This window comes from Nilaparvata lugens, chromosome 3 (assembly GCF_014356525.2).
Source record: "Nilaparvata lugens isolate BPH chromosome 3, ASM1435652v1, whole genome shotgun sequence".
Lineage (NCBI taxonomy): Eukaryota > Metazoa > Arthropoda > Insecta > Hemiptera > Delphacidae > Nilaparvata > Nilaparvata lugens.
The window spans coordinates 55,534,226-55,554,624 of NC_052506.1; the positions used below are offsets into that span (position 1 = coordinate 55,534,226).

The 20,399-nt window shown below is 34.8% G+C and overlaps 1 protein-coding gene across 1 annotated transcript in view; it reads right to left on the minus strand.

Annotated features, from left to right (window-relative positions):
• LOC111056134 (ribosomal protein S6 kinase alpha-5) overlaps positions 1 to 16,068 on the minus strand; it is a 105,600-nt gene extending 89,532 nt beyond the window's left edge. The window contains exon 1 of the mRNA XM_039422838.1: positions 15,408 to 16,068. Coding sequence (XP_039278772.1) covers positions 15,408 to 15,537 — 130 coding nt within the window. The 5' untranslated portion in view covers positions 15,538 to 16,068. The remainder of the gene's footprint in view (positions 1 to 15,407) is intronic.
• Between the last annotated feature and the right edge of the window lie 4,331 nt (positions 16,069 to 20,399).

Consider the following 20,399-nt stretch of genomic DNA (forward strand, 5'->3'; position numbering starts at 1 on the left):
TTTTAAATTGGTACTAATCTATCAAATTATAAGAGATAAACAATCAAAGTTGCAGCTGTACTGCTTTGAGCAAAAAATTATATATTGTTTTAAGTGTCATTGATCAGATAAATCTCCCTCCAGATCTTGATTTCTTTTTGATATTCATATTAGCTCTACTAATTTCATCTAGAATTCAACAATTTTCAACTGACTGATTACAATCACTGTTTTAGTGCGAAATTATTTTCAATTGACAGTCACCAGTCATCTAGTGTTCTACTTTATTTATATAGTTCTATTTTATTTATTCAGCTCTATACATCACTTTCTCTATTCAATTCAAGTATGTAGATCTAGAACCATCCTACTTTTTCTAATACAAGCTACATAAAACAATGTTATCGTGCCTCGTTCACGCATTGCACGATTCAATGCACGACGACTTGAGCCTACCAAATTTTCACAACAAATTCGACAAAAAATAACTAAACTGCGCCATCGAAAAACGCAAACGCATTAAGGCCAAAGCAGCAAGCGGCAAGTAGCTGCCTGCTCCAAAGTGGAACAGAAAGAAATCGAAAGTCACGGTGCCGATAATAAAAATAATGAAAATGCAGAAATAATAGTTGACTCTCGCTTTCACCGTGAGCACCGGTAGCCATCCTCCATCCTTCTCAATCAACCTCTATCCCCATCCTCCATCCTTCTCGATCCACCTCAATCGTCTATACTCTATCCTTATCAATCCACCTCCATCCTCTACTATTCTCCAAACTCTAACCACCTCCATCCACCATCTTGGCAGCCGCCATTTTTGTTGGCGCGTCGCGGCTACCTTCACACACTTTCACCGCTTTGCTGGGGGGGGGGGGGGGTGTGTTAGACATCTACCTCCAAATACACTGTTTCGGTTAGCTTCTTCGAGAGTTACTCTGCTACTGTTGTTTGCACTACAACTGAATTGGATTCACCTATAACTGGGACTTTAATCAATTGAAATGAAGATAGTTTTCAAAAAACTTGAGAGATGTAAAATTGTTCAGAAAGCAAAAGTCAATGGGTCCATAAAAACTCCTCATGTATGAACTCAAGACCATGAATGGCAAGAGCATAGTAATGGTACAAGATCCTCAATTATACAAAATTTAATAGATCAAGCATAATATTAATGCCTCGAAGGGACTAGAATGATTCCATTCTATACGCAGAATCAATCAACATCAACATACAGAGCAAATCTCTTATTAATTTCTACAATGGCAATTACAATTAGATTCAATTTAACAACAGTTATTATGATGACTAAGACACGTTCTTATCAATGTTCGTACTGTTATCAACAGAATAGATTGGAAGATAGTAGAGAAACGAAATAACCAATATTGATTTTAGTGGCTTTCAGCTCTTGCAAATAAAACATTATTTATTCAATTAGCATTGGCATAAACTGCCAATCAGAGTGAATTCGATATGGAAACTTGATGAATTGCATTCATCAAAGCTATTCAATATCTTCAATCACAACTACTGATAAAAGAACGACTGCTTTAAATCTGTACAGGGCTAACTGATAATAATGATAATTCTGATAAGAATATATCAACTTTCACACAATCATTACTTGTACTTGTAAGAGTGAGTGGAATGGCAAAGATAAAACGCTGATAAAGCACGCCTTGTCGCCCCCTCACGGGGGAAGAATGCAGAGGGGCAGAGTGAGATATTGCTGAAAAAGTGGTGGCTTACTGTGTTCTACACGGTCGGTCTACACTCTACAAGCCGCGCTGCCACAAAACGGGGCAGCGGGTTTCCCCATCTAAATCAGTGTGAAAGGTCGCGGAAATCTATTGCTAGTTGGTCTGTTGCAGTTCGGTAGAACGATAATAAATGAGAAGCCACTGATGAAAAGTGTTTGTTTGTGTCTTGGAGATCAATTATTTGTAGCCTATTATTATAATTATTGTAAAACAATGACTATCTATTCTCTATTGAATAGCAGCTTTTTCTGTTTAGAATAATCCTTCTCTTAGAGCTAACTTTTACACTGAGAGGAACTATTTTGATTCTAGATAATTTTGAGTTTCAATCTTATCACTGAGATTGAAGTGTTTGAATAAAATAGAAAAGTAATAATTATGTTACTGTTTATTAACCCTGGCCTGCTGGGATAAATAATTAAAATCATATAAAAAACAACTATAAATTATTTTATCAGCAGTTGAATTTCCAGAAATTCCACAAATTAAATGATGGTGATTGGAAATTCACAAATGATTCAATACAGTACTGATTTGATGGCAATATCAGGAAAGCCAACAAACTGAACGTTTGATGAAAATAAAACTAATCAAAATATTTCTCAAGCATTATTAGGGATAAACCAATTGAAAATTGGATCTAATTCATGAAATCGATTCCCCATTGATTCATCCATAGAAAATCTTCGATTAGAATATTGCTTGCAAATGGTATTACATTAACCACAGCTAACAGATGTTACAAACTGCAGTATAGGACTGGATAAAAATAATTCAATTGTTGGCAAGTGTCTTTGGTTATGAGCCAAATAAGAATTGTTTGATGATGAAATGGTGCAGTATTTCCTATTAATTCAATTAGGAAATTCATCACAGCAGTAGGTTCGACACTTTCACCAAATATCGCTCCGTAGTAATGAAGAGAAAGTGCCGATATTTTCAGATTATAACGTGTTGATTATAATACAATTAGTCGAAAGTGATGTAATAGCATGAAAATGACTGTTGCCGAGTGCTGTGCATTGTTCACTGCACTATTAGTGGGCTAATAGTTTCACACAACTGCTAGTACCAAGCCATAGATACTAGTCTAGTATAATAGAATGGATGCAACTGAGTGTTTGTAGATTGAGATTAGACTGATAAATACAGGTCACGGATTTAATTAGTGATCAACGGATTGCGCAAAATTCAAGCGTTGTACAAACTTGAGAAATAATATTGCGATTCGCTTCAAGAATGTTAATTCATATTGCAAGGAATTTGAGTAATAAGTGAGGAGAGAAGATGGTAAGATGATGATAATAATTCAGACACCTAATAGGAATTTTAACACAATAAGTAAGCCATTTCAAGTTTGAAGCTTCATCTAAAGCAATATCATGATAATTTCAAAAAATAAGTTTCTCAGATTGCCTTGTTTTTCAACTATACTAGTATTAGTTCTAGTTGGATTGTTAGAGAGTTCAAACGCAGACCTATTACGGTTTCCTAATAAATTATTTCCGTGATAAGATAATCACTTTCAATGAGATCAAAACAATTCATTTTTACGCAATCAATCATAACAATAATTGAACTACAAAATTATGAACTGTTTAGGACTCTCAACATTTTAATGAAAGTGATTATGAGTGGAGACGTGGAGAGGCCGTCAGTCCTCTTCCATACCTTAAAATAGTTATTTTATCCAGTCAATGATCGAATACCGTATAGAATGCAAGTCAACAAGAGACAACATATTGTGCACAGAAAATGGCTACACCAGTTTGAGGAACGGTACTTGGTCGGTGAGCAGTGAAATTGAGCCTGACAGAGAGCTGGCAAACAAACGGGAGGAAACGAGAAGGAAGTATGGAAAGAGGAACGGTGCGAGGAAGAGGTGGAAGGAGCAATCCTGACAATCCTTGCGGCGCGTTTCCTGGTGGAAGGATGGACAGATCGACCTCCTCAAACCGCTCATCACTGTTCAACCATCCATGCTGCGCCGAGACATGCTAAGCGCGTTCAAAATTCATTAGAAAGTGAATTAACGGCATTTTACTGCGCACCGTCTGCACCATTATTTGCTTCTTCAACCTCTTCATCGAATACTCTTCACAATCGAGCACTTTTCAATGGAATACGAATAGTGTCACCTGTTTGATAATCGTATCTACACGACCGAAATTGATACTTTCAAATGACACTTCTTGAAACGAAAAGCATAATAGCTCAATCAAACAAATATGCGTTCATTAAAAAGTGTTTTTAGTCTTCCACCATACTAAGTGCACCCAAAACACTGTAATTTGTGAAGTGTGTAAATAAAGCCAATAACAGTATCCAAATGCCACCACTGAAAATCCTCTTTAGCAAAACAAACTAATCTAGTAGTTGACACAAGCAAATAGTGGATTAAAGAAGTTGTGAGTAAAAACTTCGTAATTTAATCTTAAGTTCAAGTACACTAGAGAAACTGCAAGAAAGACAGCTGAAAAATCTCTAATTATAGAACAAAAAGATCTAGAGACGCATACATATCTAGCTTAGTCATTGACTCAAACATCAATGAATTTTCCTTGATTTCAAGTACAGAAGCATCAAGCAAAACATTTAAAGAATATGATAAAGAAAACTAGAAGAAATGAAAGCCGTGCAATGAAGTTATGAGCATCGTGAATTCACCTCAATATCGAGTGAAGAGGCAATAAGCAAAACAGCTGAAGAATTGATGGAGGAGACTAAGATATGCGATGAAGTTGTGAGCTGACAGCATAGTGGACACATAATAGTCGACAACAAACAAAAAGTTGCCACCATCAACCACAGATTATTGCCGACAAAAAGAATGCAATGAAAAATAATGTGGGAAGATTGTGGATTGCACTTGGAAGGTCTCGGCTGGATAACAACCAGGATGCAGCACCGGACATCAGATAATGTATCAGACATCAGCACACCACACAGACACAGGTGACTGCTGCAACTAAAAATAGAGGACAACAAGACATCAACAGATGGAGTGCAACTGGCCATTCAGATGAGAGACCTTCATGTTCTAAGAACTACCACTATAATTTTCAAGCTATCACATCTTTACATACATCACCACGTTAAAAGTTTTTGTCCTGGTTGGTTACAGAGAGTTCAATTGGAGATAGCCTCGTAAGATGATCAAAGATTCTTCCATAAAAATTCATGTACTTTAGAATCGTCTAGCTCATTGTACTGCACAAATCAAGTACATCATTGTTCCCATATTACATGATTTTTCATGAAACAGAGGATCTGTGTGGTTGATCAAAATGGAGACAAAGTGTACCGTCATCAAATTTTAGTCTTCCATATCATTTGATTATTGATTATTTCATCTTTCATAATTTCACTTCTTTTTCACCTTCCACGTCATTTTTCAGACTTCCTGTGACTATGATTTCCTTCCATCTCTTTCCAATGTCATCCTCTGATCAATCGTCTTATGATTTTGGTTGAGCCTATTGCTTATTTTCCAATCATTTCTATAATATTGATGTATTCATCTTCATTAGATTATAACTAAGTGAATAATGGTTCTCATTCCCATCTCTTTCTCTTTTACCATGCTCCTCTCTCTCAGAATATTTACTTCTCTCCACTAGGCCTATCCCTATTCGACCTTGTTGATGTACTGTAATTATACTGTGATGGGGCCGAAACAAAAGGATATCCACTTTGCATTTAATCACAATTTTCAACTCGATTTTATGAGATTGATCTTTTGTTGCTGAGTCTCTCAGAGAAATACAGTAATACATTTATCGGAAAGAGCTGCACCCTTTCTCAACTTCTACACGTCCACAAACTTCTCAAGTCCACAAACTACTTCACTCTGGAGTGAAGTCCAATGATAAGACCTTTTCTACTAAGGAATTCAGTCCTTAAGGTCAAGGCGAGTGGGCAGGAAATATTTCTGAGTAAGAATTTGTCGGTAAGATCTGAACGGGCACACGTGGTCTAACGATTAGGAGAGGAATTCAATGACTAGGTCAATGATATTATATTAAAGTTTGTCCAACTATACGACAGGAGGATCAACTATGGGAGTAAGACATAATAGGATGAGTCAAAGGAAACCGGATTATCGTTCAGGAGAGAAGAGGACATTCAGAAATTGTGGAAGTGGAAAAATATTTGAAGTTTTATGTCAGAATTGATTATAAATTTGAATGTTGGAGCTATTACGTATATGATGATATAACATGATAGTCAAGGGCTTTGGAAACTTTGAAACAGAAAAGAGCAACAATGATTGTTACAAGTATGATCCTACTAACTAAAAATAATAATCTATCATTTTACAATAAAGCAGTGGAAAGTGTCTATGACATGAGTTGATTGTAGTCAACAGATAGATAACAGCCCGCAGCTGTATCTTATTTCTGAGGAAGCAAGAAAAAACTAAATAAAGCTGCATTGCTTGGTATTACGTATTGTAATAAAACAAGAGCCTCAACATAGGACTATTTGAATAAGTCCAGTTTTATGGTAATGAATCAACAGTCAACAGACTGTATCTGGACACTCTCAGTATATTGCTTAGGCTATAAGAGAAATACTATAAAATTCAAAATTTAAAATTGAAAAACTATTCAAGTTATAAAAGTTGTAACGGTCATCTAGCGGAATTTATTTATTCTATTTCACAAATACAGCAATTATATAAACAAAACAATATACATAATAAATCCATGCATGGGCCTAAGCCTGCGTGCAGGATAGAAATTCCAATTGTATAAATATTAGTTTATTGTACACTTGCCAACTGAATTTGATAGACATGATTGTAACTAGCCAGATAATAGTAGGAAAACGAGTTGAAGCTTGTACGTTGAACTTCATGATAACACAAAAGCCTATTTAATTCAAAACATCAGTATTCCGATACATATAATCGACCAGTTCGTTTAGGAAGCTAGGGCTATTGATAGCGAACTAGGAGTGAAAGAATTGAGAATTTTGTCTAACAAAGAGCCCATGAACTTTTGAAAATCGTTTGCCCTATCAGAATTACAAAGTTCAGTCACTTGAAGAACGACAGTACCTAATGAATTTTTAATGAGAAATGTCATTTTAAAAATAGTTATAACAACTGAGCAAGATAACGATGGAGGAACAGAACACATGAATATTGATGGGTATTTATAGAAGGCACAGGAAATATATTATTGTCAAACCTTATCGACTGCCTTCTGATGGAGAAACACACAGCCATCAAGAAAATAATCATCATCATCATCCTACCTGAGCTCGGCGCTTACAGAAGAGTTCAAGAACAAGGCTCACCTGTAACAAAAGTATCCACCATTAGAATGATAAAAATTTATTTTGAAAATGAAATCGTAGAAGACACAACTTATTCAAGAAATTTGGTTAGTATGAAAGTGACCCCTTGAGTGTAATATTTATTGTATAATATTGATAATGAATACTTTTGTAGTACAGTAACAACATACAGGAGTAACAATACAAAACCAACAGAGAAAAGAACGTACAAAAATAAAACCAATCATGGAAGGGAAACTAGATTCAACTTGAATCCATCACAGAATTTATTGTTTTGATATAGATTTGGCTGTAGGGGTAGTTGATAGTTGCTCAATGTGAGCACAATGTTAGAAGGGAGAGGCCTCAAAATTTAATCAATACATTAATACTCCTAATCAGATGTGTTACAATATTAATGGAGATGACGAGATGATTATCTTAACAGCTTCATATCAGAATAATTTACGAGCCCTAACGTCAAAATTGCGTGGAAAATACAAGCGGAGGTTCATACTGTATAATATAATGAAATTCCATATTTTATTTGATTCATAACAATAAATATTGTTTATAATGTATATTAATATCGATGAATATGATCATGTAATAATATTAGTGTAATTATAATTAAATTGAACCCTTGATTAGCAGTGTGCCTATCACATTATTACTCTCGGTAAGGTTAATAGGAGAATGCATTACATAATTATTTAATAGTTACAGGTATTTAATATTTAATAGGTATCAGTATTGCATTACCGATTAATAAGGTTGAAATGTGTCTACATTATGTAAGAAGCTGAATACAGTGAGAAATATTAAACTATCAGTTCTATGTAAAGAGTATATCGAAAAAGAATTGCTAAGGAGTAATGATAGTTTACTGGAGTATTTTATGCCAATTTTATCACTTGCTATCATAGTAACCACAAGCAGAGTTATTATGGTGTTCAATAATCATATTTTTATGTCTGTTCTCTTTGAAAGTCAAGTGAATAACGAGTATTAATTCTTTTTTATATTTTACACGTGTTGTGGATCCAATCATTTCAGTTAAATGAAGGTTGGAACATTGTAAAATTACAACATTAATTCTCAGTAAAAATGGTTTTACTAGTATATTGTCGGTATAGTGTAATTCCAGTTATCAGTAGTAATTGGAACCCAGAAAAGAGAAGTATTAATAATAATTATTCACAAAACTTGTAATTGCGATAACCGATAAGGTTTTTGTAAATAAAAGTGGACCTGAAGAATCGTAAACTAGAGTAATCGATGAGATAGACTATATTCATGATAAGTTCATCTCAGTCACAGATTAAACAATTCTGATAAAAAATAATAAGATTTCTGTAGTTCAATAGCGATATCATTGAAATCCTGGATTTTCTACATTTTAATGTACTTTTGAATGAATATTTAGACATGAAGAAACAGAAAACAGACTGTAGAATACTGTAATCGGACATTCACAGAGAGGTTTTCAATAATTATTACATTCCTTAAAGTTGATTACACACTTCTTCAATTCAATGATAAAATATCAACATTCTTTGACATGAACATTGGAAATAATCAAACTTTCATTTTCTGTCACTTTCACCACAAATCTTGCTTCTTGGTAATATGAAAAAGACATAATTTTGACTTTCTAATGGATGAAAAATGAGATACATTCTATCAAACTGTCTGAGCAACGTTGCATCATACGAATTCTACTGAATTACTGTTTTCAAAGTGAATTACAATTTGTACTGAGCACCAAGTCAAACCTTGATGCAAGCCTAAACCTAAGGGCCCTACACACTTTAAGGCATTCACAGACAGACGCGATACAGGGCTCGGGACGATTCGGTACGATATGTTATTACATAGCGGTAAATGAGAACGTGCACACAGCAGCGATATACCGAGGAAAGCGATATTATCGCAAGCGGTAGATCGCGTCGGTAATTCGGTCTACCGAATCTGTTCGGTAGACCGCTCGGAAATCAAGGCGGGAATCAGTAGTGCACACCTTTCTTATCGCACATGAATGCAGTGTAGTTAGTAGCTAATAATTTAGTTCAATTTTTTTAAATATGGATCAGTGTTTACAAGAAGAAGCATTGCTTTTGTCGCTCGCTATGGACAAGGACGAACATGATGAGTCATTGTAAGTAACTTTTCATGTTTTATAATTGAAATTCACGAACTTGAACCAAGAAATTACACATTATCAGAATTTTTTTGAAAAAAAACCTTGACATCGGTTTAAAGAAGCATCAAGGAATATGCATGCCAAAAGAAAATCAATTCCGTTTAGTAGTTATTGAACAGCAAAGTAGTAAATAAAAAATTACGGGATTTCAATGAGAAGCAGTAGGCTACGGTACACACACAACTAACCTAACAGGACAGGATGGTTTTACCGAATTCCGAGCGTCTGCGTGCAGCGCGTGTGTGAATGTTCAGTTCGGTAAACTAGCGATATTTTGCCGAGCTCAATATCGCTCGGTTTGTCCCGAGCCTGTGTCGCGTCTGTCTGTGGGAGCCCTGGCTCTGTCGGGGTCATTTTGGCAGTGGCGCGGGCTTTTTCCAAGTCTTCAGGTAGCGGAGAGGATACGTCCGGGCCTTCTGGCCCACGTACCGCCGGAACTGGGCGTCTGTGGTGAGGCACTTTGTCTCTCCATTGGCGTCCAGGCTAAACTCCTCAATGATGCCCACCTGACGATTGGCAGTGGTGCTACGGACCCTGAGCCGTTTTTGTGGTATGATGTAAATCAGGTACACAAGGGCTCAGGTGAGGTTTACCGGACCGGAGGGTCTACACATGTCTGTGGAAGCCTTATGGAGTTCGCCTGACTAGGCTCGGCACGGCCGCAAAACCTAACTGCTCAACTAAAACCCACTTCAACTATTTTAATTTATAACCTGATGCATTCTGAAATTCCTGGTTAACAGATCAATGCGTATTTCAAGTAACAACTCAACAATAATCATTATCCCTTAGCATTATCAAAATAAAATCAAATATTACAAATTGATCAGTGAATCACAAAAAGCCAGGATAACTATCACCTCTATGTTCTAGGTTTACAAAAGAGTGCTAGAAGCTGGTAGGCTTGGCATGGGTCCAAAGCTCACTAGAGGCCTGAGTGCTGACGCACGCGCAAACACCATTTCAAATCCCCCCCCTTCAAGAGGAAAGCCCATCGGGTCCAAGTTGTCAAAGGCCACACTCACTAATTCACACCTTATTATTGGACACACCGCAAAACTGCTGATGCCAATGCTACTGGCATTGTACAGTGTAGAGCTGGTCACTCCTCAAATGCAGGTCAACCAACTCAAATTCGCCCGATTATTCCTGGATCGAATACTATGACAATGACCACTGCCCAGTAATCAATGCGGACGCAGTTTCATTGGAGAACTTTTTGGGAGGCTGTCCCGAGTCCTCATTATCATATTAGGATGCAATAATCATGGATTTATAGTATGATGAAGTAGCAGCTGTGGTAATAGTGGTGGTTATTTTTGTACTCATCAATTTAGAAGTATTCATGAAAAAGTAATGTTTTTTTTATATTTATTGCTTATATTTTATAACATTACATCAGTGTCATTTGTAACATAAATAAATAAGCATAATGTCGCAGGAATCACTGGACCGAAAGTTACAAAAATACATAGCCCTGAAATTATCAACAATGACAGCGGAAATTTCTTAGTTATAACATACAAGTTTGTACAAACTATCGTTGAATGCCAATGATCGGTAAATATAGCAATTCCGGTACTGTGAATGTCAAGATATAGATGTTTGAATACGACTTGTTGTTAGTTCAATACACACAAAAATGAGACTGAACAAATAAAACAGACAGATAATATGATCAACGAGTTCTGATGTTTAATCCATCAAAACTTGAATGTTTTAATACTTGAATAACAATAATCAAAATAAACACCACTTTATAATACTGTTACTGCAACGAGGAAAAGGATAATTCGAGCGAAGGAGGCAAAACTATTTTCCAGCGTATAAGGAGGAGAAGCAGTAAAGGAGTTTATGGACGCCGCAAGAAAAGGGTTGGAAGTGGCAGAAGGGGGGGGGAGGGGCACCGCGACGCGCCGGTAATCAAGTTATCGGAAACTTGGCCCAACGACAATATAAAGTGAACGAGGAAATTGTATGGCTTAAAAAGGTCATCAAGGAAAAAGGGAGCACTACTGCACTACTATGGTTGCTTTCCAAATCTCCTCAATTCATCTCTTCTGGATAACATTGTTTTTCTCTTATATTTTTTATTATTAGAATTGCTCGTTTCAAATGTGACTATCCGTCGATTACTAATCGAAGATTACTTTAAATAGTACCTACTTGAGTTTGTTACAGAGGTATTCAATAATGTATCATCAACTATAGGTGTTGCTGGAGTATTATACTTCTAGTACATACTATACATACGGTATATTAGGCCTATACATGAAGATAAACCAAACTATACATTTTCGTATCAGAAGTTCCATATGAACTTGACTTTCAGTCAAGTTTTTTATTGGTCTTCTGTACAAGCAAGAAGTTAGAAAGCGGATTCTTGTATATCTTGTCTAACAAGACTTGCCCCATATTGCAATACACTGACATGGGTAATTATTGAGCATTAGCAATAGAATACCAGTTTTTGAATTACCTTATCATTTATCACCAAGAACACGAGATTCTGAAATTACAGTGTTAAGAAATTAGTTCCACTCTCTTGAAATTGATCCTTACAACTTTTTGGGGAGCATGAAACCTGAATGTGCCCAGTACTCTGGAATGACCAATTGGAAACAGTTATAGGTTCGGACCTTCAGTATTAGGTACTAGTATGAAGCTCTTGATAGTTATTTTGCAAGCATAAAACTGATAGTGGTAGCCAACAAACGAACACCCTTCCAAAACAAACCTGCTGGTACTTGGGTACTTAAAGGTTCATAAATGATTCAATTTCCAGGTTAATTAAAAAGGGTTTCGATAATAGGTTTATTCACTGCTATCACTTGAGCTTTTAAATGATGAATCACAAAAGAATCACTTGGTACAATTGTGTATTTGCTGGAATCAGATCAATTTCAAACAATTGGCATTTATTAGAAAACGTTTCATTATTGATTGAATGAAGTAGGACAAGTTTAAAAGTTGCTGTATAGCTGGCCTACTTTTTCAAGAGGAGCTGAACCTTTTGTTACATTGATCAAAATTGAAAGAATGAAGATGAATTTCACAGTTTCGACTCAAGCTCACTGACAACATTTTAGGAGATTGTCACTCTTTGTCAATCTCTCAACTGGGTCAATGCGATATCTCAGTCGATTTTCAAATAATGATTCATTTAAATAACCAAAATATTGTTGATAACCTACATAGGCTACACCTAGCCGAGAATCTATTGACGAAGTTATGAAATGTTTACAAACACTAGCTCACTGCCCACATCTGGAGGTGAATCAATAAGTTTAGTGCATACCAGCACTCAGTGGAAAGAGGAAGTGCCATTGCGCAATACATTTCCTAAGATAATATAAAATTGGCAAAACAAATTTTGCACTATGTCACACGAAAAATTATCGACTCTATTATTATTTGGGTGAGTGTTCCAAATAGTTTGGCAGTGAGAGGGGAGGGGGAGAGGGGAGTGTTCTCGCTTCTGTGCTTCGACGCATCAAGTTGACCTCATTCCAACTTCTCTGTTTCGATAAATGCACAAGAAACAAGCACACGGAATTGGGGTTATGATGAATCAACAGTTTTCAGCGCCCTATTCTGGAAATTGGGATACTAGACAGTTTCCTTCCTCTACTCATCTTCATGAATTGAATTGGACAATGTAAAAACAACATTGGAACGGAGAAGCAGTTCGTCTTGATAAAAACTTAGCATGATGTAACTTATCATGTCTCTAGAATTCTTCTGAAGCAATCTGCACATGGCTATAAAATGAAGGAGGCTTTTGATTCGATGAAAAGATTTTTATCTTACTTCTTCAAGAATTAATCAACCTTTTATATCTTGCTCAATATATCAATGATTTGAGTTTGAAAGACTTTGGAGATTTTAGGAAATGAATCCCTGCCCTTCAAATTTTGTGGAATTAAAATTAGGTCTAATAGATCAGGGATCAGACTATAACAAACTCTGAAACTCAGGAAATTGCTTCAAATTCTTCAAATAATACCCAATATTTCAAGCATTTTGACAATATTAAAAAAAATTTCAAGTTGTAGAAGAAATGTTTCAGTATCCAAAGCTGGATGTTTCGGCTAGAATTAAGTAGGCTGTTTCATGCCAGATCTGTCCCGGAATGGAACTCAAAGCTTTATTTATAGTAGTCTGGTTTTGCACAATGTGTTTTCCCTATCCCCTTTCAACTCAACCAGGCGAAACCAATCACCTAATAAAACAGCATTCGTTTGATGCTCTCATGGAAGAGAAACCAATCAATTAAGTTAGGATAATATTGACAAAGTATTACACCCAGACAAGCTATCAGAGTTCTTCCTAGAATTATCTAAAATATAATGATTTTAATGATTCTAGTAGTGTATCAAGTAACTAATACCCTTGTATTACTGTATTTATTTGTATAGGTACACTCTCCCAAATTAGAAGTTTTCAGAGACCTAGAGCTATAGCTCATTAAACATTAAAGCTAAGGTGCCTACCCGCTAACAAGCCTACTCTAGCTGGGAAACATTCAACTTCATCTACCATAAATACTACAAAACACGTGAGCTTCATGAATAAGATATGATGAGCATGCAAATCTCTGGAAGTTCTGTGGATTGTTTTTGTGATATAAAGTTTTCAAATGAATTCTAAACTTTCCGCTTTCAATGGAAGATACATATATGAAAATCGTACAAAATTCAATGAACTGTAATATAAATATAAAGAAAAAGAAAAATCTCAGTACTCTTTTTGAAATATTATATCACAACAAAATTTTTATTGATTTACTTCATATCACTTGAAAATGGCATCAATGTCCGAAACATGTTGTGATAAAATATTTCAAAAAGGGTACTGAGATTTTTATTTTTATTTATATTCAGAGAATTGAATTGCAATTATAATTTAATAGAAATTTTAATAACTCCATTTTTATCCATCGAAATGAAGCATTTGGCATTTGTTGGAGAAAAATTCTAGTTTAATTGATGTAATAATTGAAAAATTAACTTTAATGTAGAATGAGCTTCAAATTCAGATGTAAGAATAACTGGTTTAAATAACTTGCAGCGCGTGTATATGAATAAACTTATTTACACAAGTGCAAATGTATCAATAGAGTTTTGTTGCTGAATTCTAAAATTGAGCGGTTTAATATGACGACAATGATAATGAACATCCTACAAGTTGATAATTTGAAAAACAAATTTCAACTTCAGTGATATAATATTTTAAGTGGAAGTTACCTAAAGATTTTTCTTTTCTTCTTTGAAAGTTTGGTACTTGGTATGATGATTGTTATTGTCAACCACACCCAGATTATATTATAATTTATAAAACTCAAGTTTCAACAGATTCTAACTATTTTCTCGTACAAGAAACCATTTCGTTCATCATATTAACGTTTTTTATCATCAACATCTTCCTATAGTATTGAATATTAAGAGTAGCATATTTAGTCGATTTAAATAACAGGAATTCCATTCATTATTAATAAATAAATCATATAGAGTTCCTTCTCATGCCAGAATGCTAACTGAATAAAATGTAAATTAACTCAAGTTCCTTTGACCCTGAATATCTATGGAATAAGATCGATTTCCTGCAAAGTTGTAAACTCACAAGGTTAATTATTACACCGTTGAATAACATAGCAGCGTGGTGAGTATAATATTCAATTCTCAAACAATTTGCTGAAGCAGGTGGGGCTTTGGTAATCAAGTACTCAGCCTTGAAAATATTAACTATTACTAGGCAGGTAGCTAAGAGTAGCTAGCAGGTAGCTAGGTAGCTAAGAGTAATAAATTACAAGTAACATATTTTAAAAATTTATATAATAACATGATTTTATGTAGAGTACAGTATAGGTATAGCCTACTCGTCATACAAAAATTATATTACAGTACCAGATCAGTGATGAGAATACAGCATGGTTATCTAAAATACAGAATTTGTAGCAAAATTCATCAACACCAAACAAATGTCAATGCAATACCTATTTTATTGTAAAGAAGATTTTTAGGCCTACATTAATTTGTATACCTAATAGCCTAGTTGTCACAGCTGTAAAATTTAAAATAAAAGTATTTTGAAAGAAGCTACAGAATTTGAGCACAACAATTTTTTTTAATAACATCTCAATGGTTTTAGAAAGGTAGTTTACAAAATTGTAAATAACTTACCTGAATCTTTATCTGTCTGAGCCTTCTGCTGGCCGGACCCCACACGGTTCTGTACCCTGCCATCATAATCCTCTTCCTCCTCATCCTCGAAATAACCACTCTCGTGGTCGGCAGTCTTATGTACTCCCATAATATGTTTTATTCACTTACTACAGACACTGCATTGAGAGCACACCACAAAGGCACAACAGTCTCACTAAATGCCTGAAAGCCGAACAAAAACAATTGGCAGTTGCTTTTCTGTAAACTAGGTCGGTCGCTATCGACGACAAAAAATGTTGCGTGCGAATAACTTTTCAAAAACCAATCGCAAAAACAACCAAGCACTAGCTAACAAAATCGGGTTGTCTCATACACCGATACCAAATTCACCCGACACTATTTTATTTACATACTACCAAGTAGTAAACACACTCATGTCATGTAACACTTTTAGGTTAGAATAAAATCTGTCACTGATTCTACAACTGTAGTACGGCTAACCTTCAGTAAATTGACACTAATTAATCCAATATAGCGGCGTAACAATATTTCAATCCTTTCCGGAAGGAATCCAAGTACACTTCACTGATAAAATTAATTACCAAAACAAACAAGGTTATTCGACACGCCGCTACGTGTTCACTGCTCAACGTTCGGATAACAACTGACTGCGTGTGTATCGGAAATCGTAGTCAGCTGACTGCTCCTGTTGTTCCCCCACCACAACCCCCACTGCTACGATCAGCTGTTTCTCGTCCTTGTCAACTCGCGCAGATGGAAACAGCCTACTGCGCATGCGTCAACTTTAGCTACAGAAATGACAAGAGGATCTTCATGCCTCCTCAAGCCTCAACTAATCACACACTTTCACAACGTTATTACATTTTTTCTTTCAAAGCAACTATTGCACTATAACATTTGCACTATCTCCACGCAGTTGCTGTAACTTTAATAACCGATAACCGGTAATGATAACTCTATTGTTGAAACAATTCAATGCTGGGCAATACCGGCAATATAGATCTTCTTATCTTCGATATTATCCACTTTTCAGCCTATAACCGTATGAAATTTATCAAACCATAAAAAGAGAGTTTTGGCTAGTGATACCGAAATGGGTTTGAGATTTGTACAGCCTGAATAGATTAATAAATGATAATATACAGGCCCAGTTGCACAAAAGCTTGATTATGAATAAAAGGATTAAATGTCATGAGAACCAATCACTGAAACTGGAAGTTTTTTTCTAAGAAGGCTTCTCTGATTGAATCTCGTGGCATTTTATCACAAAAATACCGTATTAGTATTTTGTGCAACCTGGCCAATAAATTTTTTAGGTAATGTATTTTTCCTTTGAAATTATGCTTCACATGTGCGCGTGATTAGTATGATTTAACTTTTTTTCATTTTACGACAAACTTACTCCACGGAAAAAGATGCATTTATACCTAACCTAGTGGTCTGCACTTATAGGCATCTACTACTTTGATTCACCTGTAGCCTAACTATAGTGAGGTCCACGTTATAATGACAGTAATTGATAAACTTTGATGTTGCTTTCCTTGTCTATCATTCGACAAAGAATGTATTACTATCCTTTTATAGCTCCGCAACGATGCCAAATCTGTTTTTGGCAATGTATAAATATAATTAATTAATGCACAGGCAAGGCAACGCTGTTCTTCTATCTTTATCCACTGTCATTATAACGTGGACCTCACTATAGACCCAATACATTTGTTAGTACCGTATGCTAGATACTGTATTTCTTCTTCAATATGGAATTACTAAATAAATTGTTCAGTCTACCAAGGAAAAAACCAAAATTCTATAATAATAATTTTCAACAAAAGTATAGCATAACAATGTACCCAGTTGAAAAACGTCACAGATAAATCAATACAATAACATAACGTTTCAGTCATAAAGCACTATTAGCCTAACAGTTTTTTCATGAACTTTTCTCACTCTAATATGAATTCGTCTACAACATAAAAACCTTCTTACTCAGAAAAGAAAATATACTTGTTTCGGTTATTGTTACCAGTATCCTTCTTTGATTTTTAAACTTTAAGAATGTGTAATGAAGAAAAATATTACTGACTACCGTATATTGTATATCTGTATTAAATAAACAAATTAACTTCTAATTCAGATTATGAATAACTTTGATTTGATTGAACAGTTCAATAACCTTGGAGAAATTTTCCCTTGGGAAAGAATGATTTATTTATCCTATTTCTATTGCGTTGAATTGCTGTACAGTACAAAGGAAATTCAGCTCACACATGAAGTATTGCAGAGCTATATTCTCATCAATGACTCATACAGCTAATTAGAATGGGTGATTGTGCTGTGGACAATGATGTAACGGGATAACAGGCTTGGTTTGCATTCCTTAACATAATATTATCTATGCCCAAAATAGAATAAATAGAAGTCCTCAATCCTTTAGCAATGACACATTCAATAAATCGAACCACTAATAGTTTCATCGTCCACATACCGGTAGTACAAATATTGTGGTTGTGATTTTGATTTAACATGAAACATGAAAGACTGTTATAGAATTTTTAATTCCTTCGGAAAAGTAGTACTGATTGCAGTACTTAAGACTAAAAAGGAGACATCAATAAACTGTGAAATTTTGACACCTTCAATTTTAATTTTGAACTATTTCGTCAAGAATATATAATAATGAAGTTTATTGGAATAGTTACCGCACAATTAGTATTCTGACAATAAAAAATTAAACCACAATAACAAATCTATAATAATTATTCAAGAAACGGAACTACACGAAAACTACTCACTAAACTAATAAACTACTCACAAAACTAATCAAGCAAGTACATTGCAGAACGTTTCACTTGGTGTAATTATTTACTTTCACTAGCATTTTGTTGAAGTCATTGCTCAACTCAATCATCAAGATTTATTTCAGTAATTCCGCTGAAGATCTATGAAATATTGCACAAGTAATCTGCTTTCATGTTTGATGCTTTGAATTCCACTTGAGAAGTTTATTTCAACTTCATCCAGAACGTTTAACACTGTACATACAAGTGAAATTAAGTTTGAAAACTAGTGGAATGTTCCTTGTGCTTGGAGAAAAAGTAATTTCGGAGGTCCAATGCATTGGTCTTATCAACGCACGTGCTAAAGGTTGCGGCTTGTAGAGCATGTTCTGTGAAACATTGAAAACTGTTCCTTTCGTTCCGAAGGCCAGAAACATTACGACCAGTTTAACAATACGTAATTAACTTGTCCATCTCTAGATCAACTATCAATAGAACTCAGTAGAACGGGACAAAGCACTATAGTAGTAAGTATACTTTATACTATATTCTAGTTTCAACTATAATTGGTTCAAAGCTGCTTTATCATTATTTATCCGCTATTTATTAATTTATTGTATAAAATACTATAATCATAATACAATTATGACATTGGAGGAAAAACCAGGCTGAGCCTGTACCATTTCTCTCCAAAAATTTTGATAAAATGTTAATGTTGTCCAAAAGATAAAGTGATGTAATCACACACTGCTTCGTTACTTGATTTTCGGTCCAGGAATGATGATTTAAAATTTTTTATTTTGAAGGTTGATTTTATACTCTAAATGAATCACAGAATGTATCACAATAAATTAAAAACTTTAGAAATATTGCACTATTGCTCTTTGATGATTTTCCTTCTCATTCTAGTTGATTTTTGTAGATGCTGACAATGACAATAAATTAATAATAAACTGATTGTAGAAATATACAGGGAAAACAAGAATAATGACTTCAAGAGTAAAGATCCGGTAAGAACTGAAATTGTAATTAAGAATCAAATTTTAGAGCAAGTAGCAAGTTTCCCATTTCAAATACCTCGGCTGTGATATCTCGTATAGGCCTACTAGTATACTCACAATAAAGATAAGGATAACAAGATGAATAGGTTTCAACCATAGAATAAAACAATCTTATAGAAGTTTTCTCAACACATATGTGGAGCGATATGTTTCGATCCATCGAAATCTAAGGAATCGTCCAAGTAAACCAGGATTAAGTTTTACAGAACGATTACGGTATCTACACAATTGTATGGACGTGAAACATGAGTACTTCCCAAACGTGATGTGAGCAGGTATCAAGCATCAGAAATGAAGTTTCTCCGCAGAACATAATTATGAATGTAGAAGAGGAGATCGCTACAGGAATACAGATGTACAGTCTCAGATCAACATCTTTGCTGAAAAATAAGAGAGAGAATAAATGGGAACAGGATTGACTGGTTGGAGCATGTTAATAGGATGAGTGATAACCAGATTTCCAACAGGCCGTATTGTATCAGCCATTTGGAAGAAGAGATCGCGGACGTCCCAGGTAAAGATGGGTTGATTTTAGAGGCATAGAAACTCGGAACAGGCCATATAATGCCTAATTTGAATTAAATCATTTTAGAATTTCCATGACTGTTTAAAAATTTAAAAACTAGGTATCGCAGTTGGAAATTTATTTTGGGATTGATTTCCTAATAGCAAACCGTTGAAATCTTGAATTAATAAAAAATATTAAATTCATAAATCTAAAATTATAGAGAAAACTTCAATAAGAAATCTTTACAAAACGTCTTTTGAAAAGTTCATGTAAATGACTCATTTAAATTGTTAATAATTATGTATAGTTGGGATTATCTTTATTGCGTGTGTGCACACAGAGAGCGTTCCGAGTTCCAAGTTCCTGGAAACCCAAGTTGATATTATTGAATTAGTACAAGGGAATGATACGCCTTATATAGACATATATAGACTATTATTAAATTGATACCGAAGATACTGAACTGATCCTAGCTCTCTTTCTGATAGTCTGTCTTGTTCTTCTCAAATTTATCTTCAATTGAAGAATCCATCTAAAGCACTTGTATTTGACCGCCGCCATTTTGACCATAGAAATAACACCTCGCCAAAACTCGGTTTGTCAAACCGCTCTCTTTGTGGAAACATCCTTAGTTTCAATCCAA